The sequence below is a fragment of the Melospiza melodia genome, chromosome 9 (assembly GCF_035770615.1).
Source record: "Melospiza melodia melodia isolate bMelMel2 chromosome 9, bMelMel2.pri, whole genome shotgun sequence".
Taxonomy (NCBI): domain Eukaryota; kingdom Metazoa; phylum Chordata; class Aves; order Passeriformes; family Passerellidae; genus Melospiza; species Melospiza melodia.
Window position 1 is genome coordinate 29,856,187 of NC_086202.1, and position 21,253 is coordinate 29,877,439.

The 21,253-nt window shown below is 42.6% G+C and overlaps 1 protein-coding gene across 9 annotated transcripts in view; it reads right to left on the reverse strand.

The window, feature by feature from the left end:
- Nucleotides 1-349: 349 nt before the first annotated feature.
- Nucleotides 350-21,253, reverse strand: part of JMJD1C (jumonji domain containing 1C) — a 158,612-nt gene continuing 137,708 nt past the window's right edge. For 7 of the 9 annotated variants that reach the window (XM_063164060.1, XM_063164061.1, XM_063164057.1 and 4 more), the window contains 15 exons: nucleotides 20,731-20,945; nucleotides 19,665-19,817; nucleotides 16,835-16,924; nucleotides 15,422-15,549; nucleotides 15,027-15,240; nucleotides 13,489-13,703; nucleotides 12,942-13,220; nucleotides 12,383-12,551; nucleotides 11,891-11,981; nucleotides 11,652-11,782; nucleotides 10,397-10,519; nucleotides 9,229-9,368; nucleotides 6,820-6,996; nucleotides 1,586-1,717; nucleotides 350-1,252 (listed from right to left, as the gene is read on the reverse strand). In XM_063164060.1, the coding sequence (XP_063020130.1) occupies nucleotides 1,163-1,252; nucleotides 1,586-1,717; nucleotides 6,820-6,996; nucleotides 9,229-9,368; nucleotides 10,397-10,519; nucleotides 11,652-11,782; nucleotides 11,891-11,981; nucleotides 12,383-12,551; nucleotides 12,942-13,220; nucleotides 13,489-13,703; nucleotides 15,027-15,240; nucleotides 15,422-15,549; nucleotides 16,835-16,924; nucleotides 19,665-19,817; nucleotides 20,731-20,945 (2,347 nt within the window). In that variant the 3' untranslated portion in view covers nucleotides 350-1,162. The remainder of the gene's footprint in view (nucleotides 1,253-1,585; nucleotides 1,718-6,819; nucleotides 6,997-9,228; nucleotides 9,369-10,396; nucleotides 10,520-11,651; nucleotides 11,783-11,890; nucleotides 11,982-12,382; nucleotides 12,552-12,941; nucleotides 13,221-13,488; nucleotides 13,704-15,026; nucleotides 15,241-15,421; nucleotides 15,550-16,834; nucleotides 16,925-19,664; nucleotides 19,818-20,730; nucleotides 20,946-21,253) is intronic. The other 2 variants (XM_063164059.1, XM_063164058.1) reach the window with 2 other exon arrangements.

The following is a 21,253-nucleotide window of genomic DNA, read 5'->3' on the forward strand; positions in this document are numbered from 1 at the left end:
CCAGCCTCATTACTGTAACCAGGATAATTACTATCCCCTTTTGGGCACCTCACGAGCTGGCCATTTGCTCTGTTTAACATTTGATAATCAGTCTAAATATCTGAATAGTTTTAATAACTTAAAGCACACTTCTTGTGAAGCTTTTCAAACTCACTCCAAAACCTAGAATAATGCTCCACTGCTAACCTTTATCATTATTTAATAAATAAATCCATTATTTTGTAGTATTCCCTAAGGACCAAAGGCGAGTCGTTAGGAAATGACCCTTGCACAGAAGCAGGGCTCCCCCGGCAGTGCCGGCCGCGGCCCGCAGGGGGCAGCAGCGAACAAACAAAGCCACACCGCCACGTCTGACAAAGTCATTTTAATGGAAAATGTAAAACCCCTTTCAACTTCAATGTACAAAGCATGTGTAACACTTGCACTTTTAACAAATTAAAGCAAGCCAATGTTTTAAAAAAATACATCATTGAATGTATATATGTATATATTTACATAGCATATTAAGTTTAATATTTAAGCTTTAAAAGTTCACATAAATTTTACCAAAATGAGACAATTTTTAAATAAATTACACCTTTTGAAAACGTTTAATTGTACACTGAATAGCTTCAATAAAATACTGAAGTGTCTGTATTTAATATCTACTTTATATACTTTATATTTTACAAAGTTTACAATTATTTGGCAGTAATTTTCAGAATATGACATGACTGCTGTGCGGACTCAGCAAGATCCCAAATGCAGGCAATAGCTGGTGTTTGTGTCCTACGCTCACAGTAACTGTCTCAATGTAGTGAAAAAGATCTGAATTATTTTAGCAAACTGTACAAGTCACATTTACATTTGATCAACAATATAGCATAGAATTTTGTTGTTTTTTCCAAAAATAAATACATCATCTTAAATCTTTGACATTTCACAAACTTCATGTACATTATAATACAGACAGCAGAACGCTGCTCAACTGTTTGCAAGTGGAACATGGAATCACAGTGGCTGTGATATGAAGCTCTACCATTGCAGTGTCATTAACAAGTAAATATGATGACTGTGTTTTCTTGGCACTGATGGTTTGTGAAGCTTAAATTAGTGTGTTTACTGTTCACAGATCAGGTGAAATAACCTCTGGGTGATGCTACCTCCAAATAGCAGAGTGTGCTCAGTTCTCCTCCACATCTTCCATTTCACCTTCGTGAATCTTCAAAGCTCTCACCATTTCTTTAACTGCGTGATACAAGATATTTTTAACCTGCAAGAACATGGGACAGATATCAGTAAGGACTATGACCTGAGGAACTCTGCAAAGTTTAGGACTGAGCCCTAAGCTTAGTGGATGGAAAAAAGAAAGGCTTCATCAAGCCCGTGCAAAAGGAACAGCTTTTTACACATTTTAGAATGTAATGTGAAATAAAGCCAGCAGCTCAAGGGAGAGTCATTTACAGCCCTGGCATTCATGCTGCTGCTCATTGTTATTCTGTGTGAACAGCAGCAAGGAAGTAGCTCCACGCACTGCTCAGCATTTCAATGAGCCCGAGCACACCCTGCCTTTCCAGCCCCTTCCAGAGCAGCATTCATTTCCTACCTGCAGTTTATCATCATAATTGATTTCTTCCTTTGACAGCCTCAGCTCCTGCGTTAGGTGGAATGACTGTACAAGATGTTCTGGAGACACAAAGTCTTCCGTTACTTGAACGCAGCTGTGAAAATTTTGCACCTATCCAAAACAACAGAAAGAGACTGATCATTAGTATGTGGGGTTATTCTTTGGCAGAGGTACCTGAGGAAAGAGTGGGCCTTGAGATGCCTTACCCAGAGCCTTATGGCACTACCGGGTACCTTTACAGGTAGAGAGCAATTGTGTGTGTCTGCCTTATCCCCTGAAGGCTGCACAGCTGCCTGTGCTCGGCATTAATCCCACACTGAGGCCTTGTTCCTCCCTCAGCAGCTGCACTCAGCCTGCCCAGCCCCACGGAGGCGGGAGCTGCCCTGCAGGACCCGCACACACACTGCAAGCTGCCACCTTCATGGAAAAGGAACTGCCAGTGGAGATACTTGAAAGAAACAACCATGAACAGAGAAAGGGGAGGCTGAGAAGCAGGGGGAAAAGAGCACTTTTCTTCTTTCTCTGAACATTTCTTCTTACTGACATGAGACAACTACTGAGGAACAGACACCATCTCCTGCCACCCAGGTCGTGCCTGGAGGACGGGGAAAGGGAAATTGCTTCCTCGTTGTGACCCAACCACCAACTCCAGTTCACCCCCTTCAGAACCATTTGTGTTTTCACCCCTAAACCCTTACAAATTACACTGTAATTTGTAATTCAGCAGTCAAAATCCTCTTTTCCCCGAACACCAACAGCTCCTCAGAAGCTGTGCAACAGTTTGAATTCCCAAAGCCTGGGGGCAGGGAGGCAGAGCCTCAGCCATTCCAGCAAACACCCCATCCCACCCTGCTCAGGGCTGATATCAGAGATCTGTGTATTTTCAAGAGAAACCTAGCAAAATCTAGAGTTTCTAAATGCGTACTCTAAAAATTCCATTATTTTACCTGACATTCAGAGAAACCACTGGGGTCTACACAGTTGAGGACACAGGACTTAATTTAAAAAATTCTTTCTTCTTCAAAACCACTGCCCGAGTCTGATTTTACACAGCAGTCCCCCTGCTACAGCTGAAATCCCAGCAGGTGACCCCCAGCTCAGCTCAGTAGTCATGTTGCACATGGGATTTTTGATGGCTCAACATCATCATCAAGGACAAAGCAGTGCTGGTCCCTCCTGAGAATTCATCAAAACACAACTAATTCTGGACACGAGGAGGGTTTGTTGATGCCACGCAATCTGCAAACAGCAGAAAGCCAGGAGAGAGGCAGCAGCTGCAGAAGTGCCAGCATGAGGCTCCCACCAGCACTCAGGGAATTTCCTAGAGCCTGGGGTGAGGCACCTCTGCCTTGTGCAGCTCCAGCCCCCTCCCCTCCCTCCCAGGCTTCCCACCTCTTTCAAGTCTCTGCCTGCCCCTGGTTTCCTTGCCAGCCCATGCAAATCCCAGAGCACTCATTCACTTTCTCCTCACTAAGACAAGGTTTTACTGACTCCCTATTTCTCCCTCCATGGCAGAACAGCAAACATTTGTTTCCCCTCAGACCTTTAATTCTGCTGTGCCTGAAGTCTGCTCTTCCCTCCCTTGCAGGGCCTGTCTTATCCGTGTGAAAGTTTGCGGGGACAGATTTTACCCGGCTGCTCTGGTGCTCAGCATGGGAATGCCCCGCTGACAGCCCCAGGCAGTTCTATTTATAATATTTCTAACACAAGCTGATGCAGTGACACACACACAGAAACGTTTAGCAACGATTCCCCTGAGGTTTGTGGGGCGAGGAGTGCAGCACTCCCACGCCTGTGCCACTTCCAGCTGAACTGAGAACAGCTCCACACCCGGCCCACGCAGCGCCGGCGCTTCCAGCAGGGCCCGGGAGGCTGGAAAAGCCCCAGACCTGGGCTGGGACAGGGGAAGGGGAGTGGGCAGGGAAGAAAGGGCCACCCAGCCATCCTGATGGCCACAGGATCAGCCACTTCCTGCAAGGCTGAGCTCGCAGAGCTCTGCGTGTGCGACGCCCAGACCTTTATCCTACAATCCTTGTCGGAGCGTTGCCAGGATGTCACATTGCCTCCGAGCGTGTTATTGTACAATACATAATCCTGCTGTTAAATCAAGATAATGCCTCTATAAAAACAACATTATAATAACTTGTTCCACTATGAGCAAGTTTTGCAGGGTGCCTGAACACCACATTTCAATTACTGACTCCAGTATTTCTAGCTTTTTTTTTTTTTTTTTAGTTCAAATATTTTACCAATTTGGAGCTACCAAGTTAAAACCAGGGAGGCCATCTCTAGAGATGCCTATGATGCAGCATAACCCACAGTGGAGCAGCAGGAAGAGTGAATCTTTCAAAAGAACAGTACCAACACCCTTTTTTAGCTGGGGGAGTTGCAAGGACAGCTCAGGGGCTCCCAGTCACAAGTGCCACAGGGGTAACAAGGCCCAGCCATCAGCAACCAGGGACACTGCTGAGCCCCCAGCCTGTACAGGCAAGAGCAAAGGAGATGCCCCTCACAGAGCATTCGGGGAGCAGCTGCAGAGGTGACTGATCCAACACTGTATCTATTTCTGGATTCTCCTTCTGAGAGAGCAATTCCCTCCACAAGAGGAACAGACAAGGCTGCCCTGCCCGTCACAGCTCACAGGAGAGGCTGTCCCTCCCCTCCCACCGGGAACAGTCTGACTTTGCCTGCTGCAGGCATCACAAGAAGAATGTGACTGCTGTCTGCAAGTACACAGGGAGGGGGAGAAAGCTGGGAAGCAAGAGGAATGCTACATGCTGCCATGAAATGTAAAGAATAAGCTTTAAAAAGCCAGACGTGAATCCATAGAACCGGAGGGAGGGATGGGGGGTGGAAAAACAATAAACAGAAGAAATACACAGAACCTCCTCCATGTTAGGGCAGTAAATTCTAGACCAGCACGTCAGAAGCAGCAGTGTGCCAACAATCCTAACTGGCCCCAGAATGAAGAGTCAGAACTACACTTATGCAGTGACCACAGCTGGGCAGCCAGGCTCCCCAGCTCCAGCCCTCAGTCTGATTCCTTCTGCTCCACGACATTACTCATGAGCAAATAAAAATTATAATTTACCACCTAATTTAGCATCAACTTTTACCCAGTTTTAATAATTAAAAGGTTCATAATGTGCATGCAAATCTGAAACACTTAATGTGTAAACTTAACATGGTATGTACTCTTGTGCAGACTTTTTTTTCAGTTTTTAAACGTGCTTTGTATCTCTGAGTGCTGGTGCTGATCCCTAAGGTCAGTATTTACGCATCTCTGCAGAGAGCACTATGCACATACATGAAAGAACACGATGCTTTTATTTCCTCCTACGTGGCAGATTCACAGGAACTTCTTACTGAAGATGAAAAGGTTCTCAGCTTCACCCACCAAGGTTTAAAAACACCATGTTATTAACTCCTTGGTGCCAGAAGCTACAACATTACCACTTCAAACACAATCTGCAGTTTAAAGCCAAGGAGATAAAGATAAGAGTGGTCTTATTTTTGGTCCTTACACATATAAAGTAGAGGGAAGACTGGAACAGTCCCACTACTTCATGTTTTATATTCTGTAGGCCTTTATATAATGGCACATGCTATACAGAACAGATTTCCCAGGACATTTGTTATTTCCCCTGGGTTCCCATACACTCTCCTATCTGGGTTGTATCTCTCCTGTTTCATGGGATCAGAGTAAGGCTGCTGGAGGATGCAATACATGACTCTGGGAGTGCAACTTCTTTAGCCTAACAGGAGCCAAGAACAGCAGCAATGTCAGATGTTCCTCCACATTTGTGGAACAACATCAAGCCCTGAATCATTGTATGGGGGAAGGCAACCTACAACTCCCTAGATTTGGGTCAGCAAGGTCTGTTTGGGGCTGTCTGGGTCTTTGCTGTGCCAGAGAACAAACCCACACAGACCATCCAGAGCTATGTACCACCATGTCCAACCCACGCAGAAAGGCAGTGGGATGAGGAGGAGCCTAGTCCAGGTGTGGTACCAGCTGCTTTCAATGCCCCACAACAGCCAGAGACAGAGCAGGGACATGACCCCTGCCATCACTACACCCCATCAGTTTTTCACAGAGGAATCCCCACTAAACCCCACTGCCCTGGCCACAGGACATGGTGAGCCATTGCTTCCTCTCTGCAGGAAGCTGATCTGCAGATTGGAAACCAAACAGCACCTTCTTCAGAAAGCCTTGGTCTCACTTGAACCCACAGGGAGATCAGTGATACATCTTCACATCACAATGGTTTGCAACCAACTCCAGGGTTGCAGGGTGGGGATGGCTCCTCATTCCTTGACAGTCAAGGACCTCATTAGTGGTGCCTGACAGCTGCCAAGCCAGCAAGCTCCACCTCCTGCTGAAGCAGGATAGAAATAAATCTAGAAGGGCCTAAAAATCTCACCTAAACAACTGAGCTTTCTTCCTCTTTTCACCAAAGAGCAGCAGTTTACAGGCTATGAGGGGAAAAAAAGGCCTAAAGGCAGTAACGAAGTTTTTATGCCAGGGGGCAACTGAGGCTGACTAATAAAATTCATCCTGCTACTCCAGAACTGCCCCACTGGCAGTACCTTTCCTCCCCAACTACAGACTGCATCAGCCCAGCTGCTGCCAAGGTGGGATCACTCCTTCTCAGAGTAAGAGACAACTTACTCTGTATGATGACTTCTGGTGATTGATGTGTCTTCTAGGTTAAAAGAACTCACATTTGGCATGGGAAAACAACCAAATTCCTGTTACAGAAACACCAGAACACCCACTACAATTCTCCTACAGCTAAAGACAGAAACAATGACACCTGACATCCAGGTGCTCACCATCCATACCTGCTCAAGCTGCTCTCCCTGCCCCTCCTCAATTAGGTTAACTGCTGGCTTAGAAGAAGAAAATTACTAACCTGACTCTGCCATAACTATACTCAATTTGTTTAGAAATTTGCTACAGAAATGAAAAGGGGAAAACAATGGTTAATAATGGTCTGTTCATTTGTAATTGTAAAGCAAAAAAACAACTAATAGTTAAGCCATTCCATTTGCTGTATGTTAGTCAGCTACACCAGCAGATGTATCTTATTTTACATTCCTACAAGCTAACAGACACTAATAAAACAATTAAATGTAACTGAGCACAGATGTATTCATGCCTTTGGAAAAACGTTATTAATTTTGCATGTCATTAACTGAATGTACATTACCTGATGAAGTGCTCCTGCTGGTAGAATAATAGCATCACCAAGGAACTGAATAACTGTGCAGGTTTTTACTCCATATTCTTCAAAAAGTCTTTGGCGAAGTTTTTTGTTCACATACCAACTCTGATCACGGATTGGATCATGCTCTGGTAAAACCTCCAGGCCTTGCTCCTTTGCTATCTGTTAAGTACAGAAAACATCCCAAATAACTTCCAAAAGAACCAAACCTTTAGCTGATCAATTTTATGTATGCCCACCTTGCCAAGCAACGTCACTCAGTTCCCAATACCAAACAAGAGCTCTGGCTAGGGATTCAAAACAACCCTGAAGGATGTGGGAGGTCTCACTGAACTGAGGACATCTGCAACACTCTCACTCCAAAGTGCAGAGTTTTAAAGAACTCAGCACAATAATCTATTAATAAGCAACATGCTCTCTGTGTGACTTCTTTCATGCAGAAAATAAAATCTGAGCTCAGGAGTTCCTGTGCTGCCATTGCTTCAGTTCTGACACAGACACACAACATCACCACCTTAGCTCAGGAAAAAAGCAGCCAATAAAGCCAAAGGTTGTAGTCCTGGGAAACCTGCTCCAGGTGCCTCTGCTTGAGCACAGGGCTGGACAGAAGGGACCTCAAGGGTCCCAATTCCAACCTCAGCCACGCTGGGATAAGAAGCTGCTTTCCTACCACCCCTATGAAGGTATTAAGAAAAAATGATGAACACAAAAATACTTCCTGACATCAGTAAATGAAATGGCACAACCATTTCTCATCAAGTGAACCACAGGGGAACAAATATTACTCTTAATCAACTGCTACTAAATCAATCCTAGTCACTGAAAAAAAAAAAAAAAAGTTATTAAATATAAAGAACACAGACCTAAACCACCTGTCATGAGTCATGAAACAAGTATGTCATTAGAAAAAGAGGTTTTTTTTTATTTTATTAAATGAATGTGATTATGTGATGCAGAACTTGAAACTCTCCTTGAATATTATCACCCTTCTAACAAGATTCTGAGATTTTATATCTTAGCAGCAGCAAAGTGGTCCCAATGATTACTCATCAATAATCTCCAGTTCAGTACTTCCCAAATACCACCACTCCTAAAATACATGGTGGCACACAACTCACTTGGGATACCAGGGCTGACTGTGGTAGCAAGTGACAAACTTCTTTTCACAGCATCCTAAATGGGGCTGGTTTAAACCTGTTGCTCAAATATTTTCACAGCTATTCTCTATAGCTTCAAAAGTGCTCTGAGAGAATATTCAGCACTTCCTCTCTATGTCCACCTATTCCTTTGCATTCGTGACTTTATTCACAACTCTCTTTTTTGAACTGAAAAGCCACCATCTCATTTACGAGCACCTACTTTCTGAATGAACAAAAAGTCTTGCTGAATAATTCCTAATCTCCTGGAATTAGCTTTGTTTTACTTACCAGTGCTCATTTTTCCCCACAGCTCAGTCTGCCAAAGAGCAAATGTTTGAGTCACTGGAGGACAGCTGGCCTGGTACAGACACTGCTTTATTGTCAAAGGGAATCTTCAGTGCTGAATTTCTTGGGCTCCCCCTGCTCACAGCAGAGCCCTTGGCCTCGAGTTTGTTTATGGACCCCTTTGCTGCAGCCAGTTAACACTCATCTGATCTCTCCTCACAGAAGAGGACAGTAAAGACATTTTCTCAAGCAATCACTTCAGTGATACTTAGGTATTTCTGTGTCTTCTATCAAGGCCACCTTCCAGAGCACAAAATGTGCTAAGGGCAGGGCACAGAACACTGCTTCCAAGATGGGATCCCTACAATTAATGCACTGACAGATAATCCTAGGGAACAACTGGAAAGGTTCTGATGTGGCTCTGAGTTCTGATCACCACAAGCCACTGGAGGATGATCTGCAGCACAGCCAGGTTAAGTTTGCTGCCCCTGGGGATGTTCTCCCACTGCTTCCACCTTCACCAAGAGCCCAGCCACGGTCCTGTGCTGGCTGATGTGACAGTCCTGGCAAAGACTGGTGCCCATGGGTGGTGAGGCCAGGGGATTTGGCATGGGAAAATCCACCAAAAATTCAGCAGCAATAATACAATAATGGATCAGTGACAGAAAAACACCATCCCACAAATTATCTTCTGTATTAGAGCAGGGCAACAGGGCAAGAGCAGATCTCCATGCCCTCCTAAGCCTTCAGTTACAGGCCACCTGTCACTCTTACAAACTTTACATGTTACATCCTTTATTTGTTGGTGGTGCAGCAGGTCAAGTATAGTTTATTTTATGTGCTATTCAAGGAAATAATTTTGTCTTCCTCCCTTCTCTAACACTGAGGTGAGGTTTGTGGTTTTTGCCAGTCCCTTTTGATTGACCAATTACTTAGGTTATATTTATAAATGATGTGTAATAAAGCTAACCTTTTGCAGAAACTCTCGTATCTTGTCAGCATCTTTGCCAGCATAAATGTGCCACAAAGCACCAGGTAATTCACTGGAATCTTTCAACCTCTTCCTTAAAAGGTCATCCAAATCTTCCTCTTCCAACTTCTTCAAAACTCCTAAGGTTCAACAAAAATATTCTTTAAATGTGAGAAGGAGAAAAAAATGGAGAAACTAAATATCTTCTTTGCAAAATTCTTGTGTGAGATTGAGCAGATGGAAGTTTGCTGAATACAACAGAAGCCACCAGGTGATCTTGCTGTTCAGTGTCTGTAACTCATTACTAGAACACAAATGCTGTGGGTACCTTAAAAATACCTTTAATTTTTGAACTTTTTCACGTTTCCTGACTTCCACAGAACACAATCTCCTACCTGACATAAACAAGCAGGGCTGGTACCAAAAACGAAAAGATGGAAAAGGTGTTTTCCTGCAGTCAGCACAAGCAGTGTATAGCATGCTGTTGTTGCAGCCAGAGCTCCCAGGATGCTCAAGTTTGCTGCTATTAACTCCATGCACACACAAGTGAAAACAAAGCAAATGACACACAAACCTTACTGCAGCTCTATTAGTCACACCCAAAATCTACATTTGCTGATTATGGAATACGAGGACAAAAGAAAAAGGGCAAAGAAACAAAACTATTTCAGTGATTTAAAGACTATTTCACATAAGCAATAAACCTCATAGAGACAACTAACATACACCAATTTAAGCTCTCCAGTGCTGAAAAATTACATTACAGCCCAAATTCAATAGAGTAAGCACAATGCATCCAGAAGAAGCAGCATAAACAGAAGGTTTGGCAAATACATCATCCTGACATAATTGTTAGAACCAGCACAGCTTCCAGAGAAAATCCTTCACCCTGCACTTCCATTAGCTATGCTAGCCCCAGCACAGCAATGGTGCATCAATTATATGCAATGGCAAAAAAAGTGGAAAGAGTTTGAAATACCATTTCATAATTCATGAACTGCAGTGTATTTTATAGAGAACTGATGTGTGTGCAAACCCTTGGAACAAAGAATCACCCAGCTGCAAGCAGGTTCTTATGGACCTGCCTTCCAAAGAAGAGTGTCAATTTTAGAAGGGGCAGAACATTCAGTCCCTCTACACCTCCTACAGTGAGTGAGGTTCACATTACCTGATTTGGAAAGTACTCCATTTCCTTTGGCTATGCCAACATAAACAAGGATGTTCACGACATCAGAAACTTCAATATGGAGATTTGTGGTTCCTATGTCATGGTCTTTAGTAGCAGCCACACCTATGTTACAAGATAAAATTAAGATTTGTTTGTATTGCATATTCAAATCACAACATGTAACAACAGTGAAGAAATTTCTGAAGTATACTTGGCATCACTGAGATAGACAAATTAAAAACATGTTTTTGGTTCACCTGCTAAACAAGGTGATACCAATGTTTTCTGCTAAATAAGAAAACATTACTTTTTAACAGAGTCCTTGAGATTCTCTCTTAGCCCAGGTACCTGTCTCTACACACAGAACAAAATGTTCCAGCAGAGTAGTCAGGGACATTTCCTGACCACTATGTTCCATTCCTCTTCAACCCTTCAGGTTGTTCAGGGCAATGAATACACAAGGTTATCAAAGGCAATACAGGCACAATGAATACACAAGGTTATCAAATCTGTCACTTTTATGTCTGGCTGTAAGAGAGTCCTTAATCAAAATTATGCCCAAAGAGGAAAATTAATTTCAGTTTTAAGAAGTGGAAATGAACATTTTTAAGTCAAAAGGACATTCTGGAACACAGCCTTAGAGCAGAGTGGCATTAATACCTCAGAGTGGCATTAATGACTCAGTTCTCAGACCCATGCCATTATCACTATTGTTAATATGCTTCTTTCACAGGATATTTGGAGAACTTTTAAAATCAAAACCATTGTGTCACAAATTACTACTAATTTCTTGTTCTATTTGTAAAACAGAATTGAACACAATTCTTTGCAAAAGAAGGAGCAAACAGAAAGTGTCTGTGGGAATTACCTTTTCTAAACAGGTTTTTGAGTGTACAGCACACAAAATAAATTATGAGAAATATGATGAGATTAGTTTATGACCAGAATTATTAATACAATGATATTTCATGAAGTATTTTGTCACACAGCATTAGTAAAGACAGGTTCTATCATTGTGCAGCAGCAGCTAACCATTTATATGCTCCAGAATTCTATAATAGCATAAAAAGATGGAAAGAAATGGAGAAGCAAATAGACTCTCATGGCCCAGGTGCAAGTACTGTTAAATACCCAAGTCAGTCAGTATTTCCCTACATTCAGTGATCAAGCTCATCTTTCTGTCAAGCATGGCAATGTGTGATATTCTACAAGTTGAAGGGAAGAGGTAACAGCTGCATTCACAGGGCACACTCACCATATGCACTGCACAGTCTGGGTCCCAAATCCGGACGGACAAAAAATCCTGGCAGGTGAGAAGCCAAGTTTAGTTTTCCTTCTGGACTACAATATTCAGGCAAGGGTAAACTTTTTAGTAAGTCCTCATATCTGGAGAAGAAAAAAAGAATAGAATTGAATTTGTGTCATTATATATAGAGAGAAAATAGAGTAATTTTAAGACTGACTGAAGAACATCAAATATTAAACTCAAAATACCTTGCTGGCATCATGGTCTTGAAATCTTCACCAGAAGGCCAGTCTTTCAGTTTTAGCAGAGCTGTTTCTCCATTTTTTACTTTCTGCCGTTCTGTAAGTAACAGAAATAACTAAAAATTCATGTACTGTAGGCATTACACTTTACTCACCTAAACATTAACTCTAAACCTGCCAAGAATCAAAATTTTATGCATAAACAGGAGATAGCTGATTTTGAGACTCAAGAATGATACAAACCAAACTCAGCTAGTTAAGTAAGAAGGACATGTGTCCAGTTTCTTAGTCAGACCTAGCTAGTATAATAGTGCATCCTTAATTCTGCAGAGATACAAATTGCAAGTTTCCTCCACATTCTCTGGAAACAGATTACCTAGAGCTTTCTTTTTAAAGTTTCTTCAAAGCCTCAAGATCCATAATGACAATTTTTAACTGCAGTTTCTAACACCGATCATGTTCAGAATCAATACCATAATACATGTTTAAGGAACATACTTGAAACATCTTCAAAACCATCCCAGAACTCCTTGACATTGGTGTTTGAAATGATACTGTCCTTGCAATTCAAGATATCTGCTTGCTGGTTTCCAAAATCCAAACTGATTGACTCAGCTTTCCACAGGCTGAAGTTCATTTTCTTATGCATACCAGACACCAAAACAGGCTGTAAAGAGTAAAATCAAATAATTTTTAAAAATCAGTACTTATCCTTTCACAAGTAGACAAATTCTTTAACTGAACTGGAATACAAATGTGTCTGGAACACACATAAAGACTTTGGCCTTACTGAGCTGTTAATACTTCTCCAACAGCACCCATATCCAAAGGTGCCACCCCTTTTTGGAATCTGAAACTCCACAACAGAAATGTCTCATTTATTATAACTGGTTACCTCAAGTTTAACTACACAAGGTTCACCTGTGGGCTACACCTGACAACCTGTTTTTACCCCAGTTTTAAACATGGAGTTAGTTAGGCATTTCTGTCCTTTAATACACAACTCCCCAGAGCTCCTGCTGATGGCCCTTTACTGACCAACCTGCTCAATACCTACCCTTCCTTGTTTCCAGCACTCTTTGAAGAGTTTCCAGTTGTTGGTGTTTTTATGATCTCTGAGCCACAGAACATGCTTGTCACAGATCCATGAGTACTGGATATCACTGTACCGTTTACTGCAGTCATCCTGAATGCCTTTTTTCTCATCCTTTGGCTCTTCTTTTATTTCAGATTTCACATTTATCTTTGGTGCTCTATTTGGTGGAATCTTGTTTTCTACTACTGAAGCAATTATATCATCAAGAATGTTTGGCATAGTCCTTCCACTCTTGCCACTCTGTTAGAAAACAATTGCATGCTTAAACAGTGTAAAAGCAACTTAATGCAATTCCTTTTGAAAGAGAGTAGCATTTCTGATGTTGCATCAATTATCATCACATATAAAAACAAATAAAATGTTAATGTGTGTGTGCATATTACATTTTAAATATGAATGAGTATTTAAAGCAATACACCTATCAGACTGCTCCAACTGTAATGTGCCAGAACAGATTGACAGAGATTTTCAAATCCTAAGAGAAAAACTGCATCTTGTAAAGACTTACTGCTGTTCCTGTAGAGTAGACTGGAGCAAAAGCAATGCCAGCATCTGTAGAGCCCAGGCGCAGTTTGCCTGCTGTTGTAGTTAACAGATCTCGTAAGGTTGAGCCCTGCTCGTTGTTCTGGGATGAAGGAGGAGAATTTTTACAGTTTGGGGACTCCAAATTATCCTGGTCCTTCCCTTCCTTCGAATGTTTTCCAGAAGGACATTCTTTGTTCTCTAAAACAAAAATAATCATTGCAAGTTTATGCTGTTGTATCGTAATGCACACATAGGAACAGCACCAGTACCCTGCACTTCCCAGTGGTGCTAACAGACTGTGCAGCACTTTATTCACTTTATCCAGCTTTATTCACCTGGAAACACACCAGAGGATGAACGGCATCCTTCAGAACACAGTCAAACAGTGTGACCAAGCAAAGGTCTCCCTCAGCATCTCAGACTTGCAGCTGAGTGAGTGCCTGTCACGAGTGAGATTCTCTGTAGCTGGAAATACTCCCCCAGCACACAGGCATTCCACCAGCTACTTTCTGCTGATGGATTCTGATGCCACCAGGGAAGAGAAAGAACACTGTCTTTTCTTTTTAGGAACAGCAAATGGCACTGATTTTTTTATTAATTCAATTAGAGAATCACCAGCTTGGAAGAGACCTCTAAGATCAAGTCCAATCCATGCCCTAACACCACCTCAACTAAACCCTAGCATCCAGTGCCACATCCAATCTTTTTTAAACACATCCAGGGATGGTGACTCCACCACCTCCCTAGGCAGGCAATTCCAGAACTTTATCACTCTTTGTGCAAAAACCTTTTTCCTAACATCCAACCTGCATTTCCCCTGGCACAGCTTAACACTATGTCCTCTGGTTCTGTCAGTGCTGCCTGGAGAAAGAGCCCAGCCCCACCTGAGCACAGCCACCTTTCAGGAGCTGCACAGAGTGATGAGGGCACCCCTGAGTCTCCTTTTCTCCAGGCTGAGCACCCCCAGCTCCCTCAGGGGTTCCTCACAGGGTTTGTGTTCCCAGCCCCTCTCCAGCCTCGCTGCCTCCTCTGGACGCGCTCCAGCGTCCCAACGTCCTTCCCAAGCTGAGGGGCCAGAGCTGGACACAGCACTGCAGGTGTGGCCTCACCAGGGCCAGGCACAGGGGCACAGTGACCTCCCTGCTCCTGCTGGCCACACCATTCCTGATCCAGGCCAGGAGCCCTTGGCCTTCTTGGCCACCAGGACACACTGCTGGCTCACGTTCAGCCGGCTGTCACCAGCACCCCCAGGTTCCTTTCTGCCTGGGCACTGCCCAGCCACCCTGTGCCCAGCCTGCAGCACTGCAGGGTTATTGTGGCCACAATGCAGGACTCAGCACTTGGACTTACTGAACTTCATCCTGCTGGACTCTGCCCATCCATCCAACCATTCCAAGCCTCCTTGCAGAGCCCTCCTACCTTTCAAGAGATCAACACACACTCCCAGCTTGGTGTCATCTGAAAAATAACCAGCAGTGCCCCTAAAGTCACAGACATGCAATGACAATTTCAAATATTTACCTTTTTTTTCTTCTCTGGCTTTCTGCTCTGCAAGATCAGCCAGCCAATGCAGTGGGGACTGGGATTCAGGCGGTGTTAACTTGCTGTCTGTGCTCACATCACTCCTTGGACTTGTGTTACCATTTGTCTCAGACTTTTGAGGAGTATTCTGCTGTTGAGACTCAGGCATACACAGAGAAATTTTATTACTGTGGTTAAGGACATTCTGCAAAACCTGTGAAGAACAAATTTATTTTTAACTACACAGCTTCACTTTAAAGTATTTCAAAGACATGGCCAGTATTTAACCCCCACATATGCAAACTGAAATGCAACTGGTACTATTCAAATACAAAAATCCACCAGGATCAGAACACTTGAACAAGATGCAATATATACACACATTTTAGACTCACCTGAGACACACCATTCATTGCAGGGAGCTTGCCAGCTTGTGTGTTCTGCTTGGTGGTGCACTGACAGTGGGATTTAATTTCAAATTTTTCTCTAATATTGTGCATAGCATCTAAAAGATCTGTCAAAACTAAAGACAATTAAGGAGAAAAACATTACTAGCTGTCAATCATTGTGACCCTCTTTACCACATACACAGAGTGATGTTTTAAACTATTAAAAATCCTGAATTTACCACTCAAAACTACTCCAAAATGACTGCCCAGTTTATCTTCAAGCTTGTTCAGAGAGACACTCAATTAAATAATTGTACACTACTCTTCTGAATCATCTGAGCTTTAGTCTGCACTCCCATTGCATGGCACACACCAAGCAAGCCAGTAATTATTTACTTCTCATTGTTCAATGGGTATATCATTGCCTCATTCAATAAAACCATCAGCTACAGACTGAAGTGAGCCATGTCTTGACAAAAAACTCACTATGTGAGCATGTAAATGAAGGCTGTTTGGTAATGGGCATGCACAGAAGAACAAAACTGAGGTTAAGTAGGCAGTCTTCATTGTGATGTTTCCAGATGAGTGGTTCACTTTCACAATTTAAAATTCAAACCAGTTTCAGTCTAGAACCTGTTCTGGGAAATGTCACAATTTGAATTTGCTATGGAATCTACCCAACCTTCATTTCTACCTGAACTAACATGCAACAACTCATGGAATAATGGCTTGGTTCTGTATTTTCAGCTTATAATAACCTGGGAATTTACTTAGTACGTTTAAGGGCACATTTCAGTTTTCTATTTTCTGGTCTGTATCACTGCTGACAGAAATTCTGTGCTAAGAACCACTACACCACACCTAGAGGCACGACTTCAGAGAACTTACTTGGTTGTAAGCAGAAATCTGCATCTAGATGCGTTTGTGATTCCTGCTTAGTTTTCCAAATATAATGAGCTCATTCATTGCATTTTGCCCAATCAGCTGAACCAAAATCTTTCTTTTCTTTTTTGGGTATGGGACAGACAACAGTGAAAAACAAATCCCCAAAAATCCTTTGCCTCAGTGGTACTATTTAACCATTTTCTTTTAACAGCTAAGGTCAGATTTATTAGGTACATTCTGATTGTTTTATTCTGCTCTGAAAAGGTACAAATCCATCACAAAAAAGGCCCTCCAATTCTTCACTGCCTGTCCCCAAAACCCCTTTACACATCTGGCAGCACACTCCTCTTACTCTCACCATCATCTGTGCCCAGTGCTGGTAAGTGCCCAGAGGCATTTGCCTTCTTGCAATGATTTAACCCAATTCCCAGGTTTTTAAATGGAAAATGAGAAGTTTTCTGAAACAACTCTGGCCCTGCTTCACAGAAAGATCTGGGGGAAAAGCAGCTTCTGTTTGTTGGCATATGGTCTTACCAGAGCCTGGAATAATCTGTGTTGGCATCAGGTGCTTGTGATCATGAGGCTGTCCCTTCACACACTTCATCCAGGCATACAACTCCTTATCTGCAAAACAGGATTGCCAGTGTTTTACTTGCCTTACACTGCACACAGACAGAACTAAGGCCTTTCAGACTGCTTGAGGTTAAACATTTCTCTGCACATACAGGCCTCCTGGCTGGGCATCCAGTGTGACAAGGACTTGCATACAACAGCTACTTTTCACATTATTGAAAAGAGTTTAACAATACTGAAATCTGCAACACAGGCCCCTGCCAATTACCTCCAAATTTCAAAGTGTTTTCCCTTTATCACATTTAGTGAGTTGCCAATTTAACACAGGCTGAAATCCTTTACAGTTGCTATTAAAGCCATGAGCCTCCCTGGATGAATCCTACCATGGAAAAGAGACATAATTAGGCTGTGATTTTATGGTTCATCTAATTTAACAAAGTCCACACTCCAACTGGAAGTGTCTGTTTCAACCAGAGTTCCCCAGAGAAGCCAAAAAGATGAATTTCTAACCAAGTCATCTCTCTGATTCAGCTTATGATACAGCTACACCAGAGGTGCTGGTGGCACAAAGGAGAGGGAAGTTGCACCACTGATTTATGGCACATTAAATCAACCTTGAAACCCTAAGTCTCTATGTACTAGCTGAAAATCATTGGTGCCAGCAGAAAGGGCCTAACTGGTAGGAGATGCTTTCTAAAAACTTTAAGGAAGACTCTCCTGAAATCTGCAATGTTTAAAAAAATACACAAGAAGAATGAGAGTAAAAAATGTCTGGCCAAGCAACTGGTCACCAACCTGCTATGTGATTTTGGGACAGAAAGAACACAATTTCTCTCTCCATCCCCAGTCCTATTCACTGAACTGCTAATTTTATGGAATTTTTTCAAGTCTTTTACCAGTTTGCTCACTCCAGCAATTTAAACTAAGGAACACAACACAGGAAGCATTTAACACATTTAAAGCATTTTTTTACACTGTAGTAGGTACACAGTGTTTCAAATGTTTCTTCAGATAATGTTTCAAATGTTCCTTAAATTTATAAGCTAGTCAGTAGTTTTTGTAGCACCTAAAACATCTGAATATCCAACTGGTCACAAACATAAATAAATCAAGACAACAAAGCAGTATGTATCTACTTAATCTATTTCCTCATGGAAATGTCATAAAATGGCATCCCACTTGATGGTGCCATAAACTGTCTGAAGGTAACAATGGTTGCATATTCACTCACTCATGTAGTAAAGTGATAAGAGAAGTCATTGATAAGGATCTGAATCTGGAATATTTAAACCTTTAACATTCCTGCTGAAGCAGGGAAAAACCAGGGGATTCTCTGTTACATTCAGCAACTGTAAAAACAACTCCTGGTTCCAGGAAAAATGGTGTAATATAAAGTCCTATTATACAGAGATGGGTGGGTGGTTCTGAACGTTTTTTAAGAGAGTACCAAAGAAGCAACACAGTTCACATGAATCCTACAGCATCATTAGAAATTAATCTGCAGCAAGGGAAGCTGCTGTACTTCTGCTCTCACACGTAAAACTGCAATCAACAGAAAGGAGAAAGTCCTCCCTGAAAGAAAACTGAAGAGAAGCCTCCTTCTTTCTACTGCTTGTTCCAACTTCTAAGACATTTTGCTAAAACTTTCCTGGCTGGTTAACACATGCTATAAAAAGCCTCTGACTGTGTGTTCCCACCAGGGTAAATAATGTTTGGCATGAATCCCAAGCCACGTCAGATGGATGCACACACAGACTGCAGCCCCTGAAGAGCTGCTGAAGCAGCCTCCAGCTCTAAAGCAGTAACAACTGCTCTCAGTGCAGGAAAATACTGACATTAGCTCCCTAAAAACTTCAGTGTAGGAGGCCTGTCACTGCAAGCCAGGGACAAAGTGGGTGAGACTCTCCATTTGGCAAAGCTTTGCCACCTAACAGTTAAGCTTTATTTTACTAACATTTCACATCTGTGACATTACAGGCTATGACAAACATGGAACTGCTTTTCAAAACAGCATTATCCTTGAATCAGTTCCTGGCACAGTGTCTGACCACAGAACTGTGCCAGGGCACAATGCCTGCCTCCCAGGGAAGGCAGTGCATTCCACCAAGCAGCCTGCACTCCACTGTCACAGCTGAGGGCTCCAAGCCCAAATCAATCCTCCAAGTCATTCCCCCTTTCAATTGCAACCCAGCTGGGTCACCCAGAAATCAGAGGTTTGCTGATTATACTTCTCTCTCTCCAGACTAAAGCAGACACTTCCATTAGAGCACAGGATAAACCACATATATGTGTAGGCTTATGGATTGTGAAACTTCCATTAACACTCATTTTAAATACCCTCCAAGTATTTTTCTCTCTTTCTTTTTTATGACAAAACTATAAAATAGGATGCTACATCAGTATGACAAGCCACTTCTGAAGGGAGGACTCCAGAAAACATTTAAATCAAGGCAAGTCTTAACAGCAATGAGTTACCATAAACAGGGAGGTGTGACTGAGCACCAGTCTCAACCAAAGAACAAGATTTAACCTTGAGGGGCAAGGCAAAGCAATCCCCACGAAAAGACTGAAACGTGGACAAAGAGCTAAAATAGCCCCCACATCAGTTGCTTTCAGAATGACTGATTCTGTATCTAGTGGCAAAAAAAGGAGGCAAAAAAGATCTAAGAGAAACCAATACACACAAGAAGTAATTTAACACTTTACAGAAAGACAGCTCTAGTGAATCAGCAGCTCTGCAGCAAATGAGAATAAACAGCCTGTACAATACTCTAGTTCATAAAAAACTGACCTCTAGAACTTTTCCTTTCCTTTGCTTTGTAACAATCCAGGCAGACCACAAATCCACATTTTTGGCAGACCCAATGAATGTTAAATAATGTGGCTTCACATGCATCACACATCTCACGGACTCCTCTCACTGCTCTCTTCCATGCAATTTTGGCTGAAATACAAAATAAGCAGAATAAAAGGACTGAAATTTAAATGCAAAGCACAGAATGAATAGTCTTTATAGATGAAGCATTCATAAGTTTCCCCCCAGACACAACTGGGTTTTGGGGGAGGAAAGTGATCCTTCATGAACAGGCCATCAAGAGCTGGCCTCTTAGTTCCATTACACAGCATCCCCTTCAATGCTACCTATTATCAACACATTATAAAGAAATAAGGCATTCAGAAAGCACAGACTAAAGTAATACAGAAAATAAATTGCTGCAAGCATGAAGAACTTTTTCAGCATGCACTTTTAACCCATGCACTCATGGGGGTTTTTCAACTGACTGCCCACAGGACATGTTTGGTCTAAAGGGCAGCCAAAGCAGTGAGCTGGCCAGTGGAAGCTGGCAGAAGGGGAGGGAGGTGCCTGCTCAGGAGACCTGGCCAGTACATGTTTTCTGCTCCACTTCCTCCTCACACAGCCTGGAATCAGCAGAGCCACCAGGCTGTGCCCATCTGCTGTGGGCCAGAAGGACGGAGGGTTGCTTTGGAGGGGAGGGGACAGTGTCAGCACAGCTCTGCAGGACCTACACTGCCCCACTCCCCTCCTCTGCTCTGGGAAGGAGACACATCACAAACACCATTTGCTGGCTCACCACAGGCCTTGGCTGGGAGCTGCCTGCTCTGGCTGGAGGCCAAGCTGGCAAGGGAGGCTACTCCAAACCCACCAGGAGGCTAGGCCCGGCCTGGCACAGCCACCAGCACAGGGAGGGGATGGGGCTGGCCCACTGAGGAAGGAACCCTCCCCAGCATGTCCTCCTAGGAAAATCCAACAGCCAGGGCAAGAGAGCTGTACAAAGGGAAGCAATGGTCATCCAAGAAAAACTGCAGAACACTCGAGAGCTTTGAGGGCTCCTTACCGTCTTTTTTCACCCAGGACATGGCTGTTTTCTCAGAGGTTACCAACTGACAAAATTTATCCCCTATGATATCTAGAATGTATTTAGAAGTTTCTAGGTCCAGTTCATCATCTTCATAGTTTTCATGTGTCCATAAACTCAGTGCTTCATCATCATATTGATCAGGAGAGGAGAAACCATCTATCCTAACCACTCCATTCTTACTAAAAGACAACCTAAAAATGAAAACAGATAGTTTGACTGCATGTATCAGTATACTCTGTGACTTACAATTTATTTGCTGCTTATATCTTACAACACAAAAGATTTCTTTTCACATTATCATCCTACATAATCTTTAAAATTTAAAATAAATCTTACTGATGAAAATACCTTTTAAAGGTAAATAAGGAAGCATGAAAACTAAAATTAACCTTTTAGGAACTTTTTTCCATTCCATTCACTCATTCTCTCCCTCTAGCATTTATTACTCCTTTAAAATTGCAGACAGAAAAATTTTCTCTTTCTATTTTGTTTTGGTCAA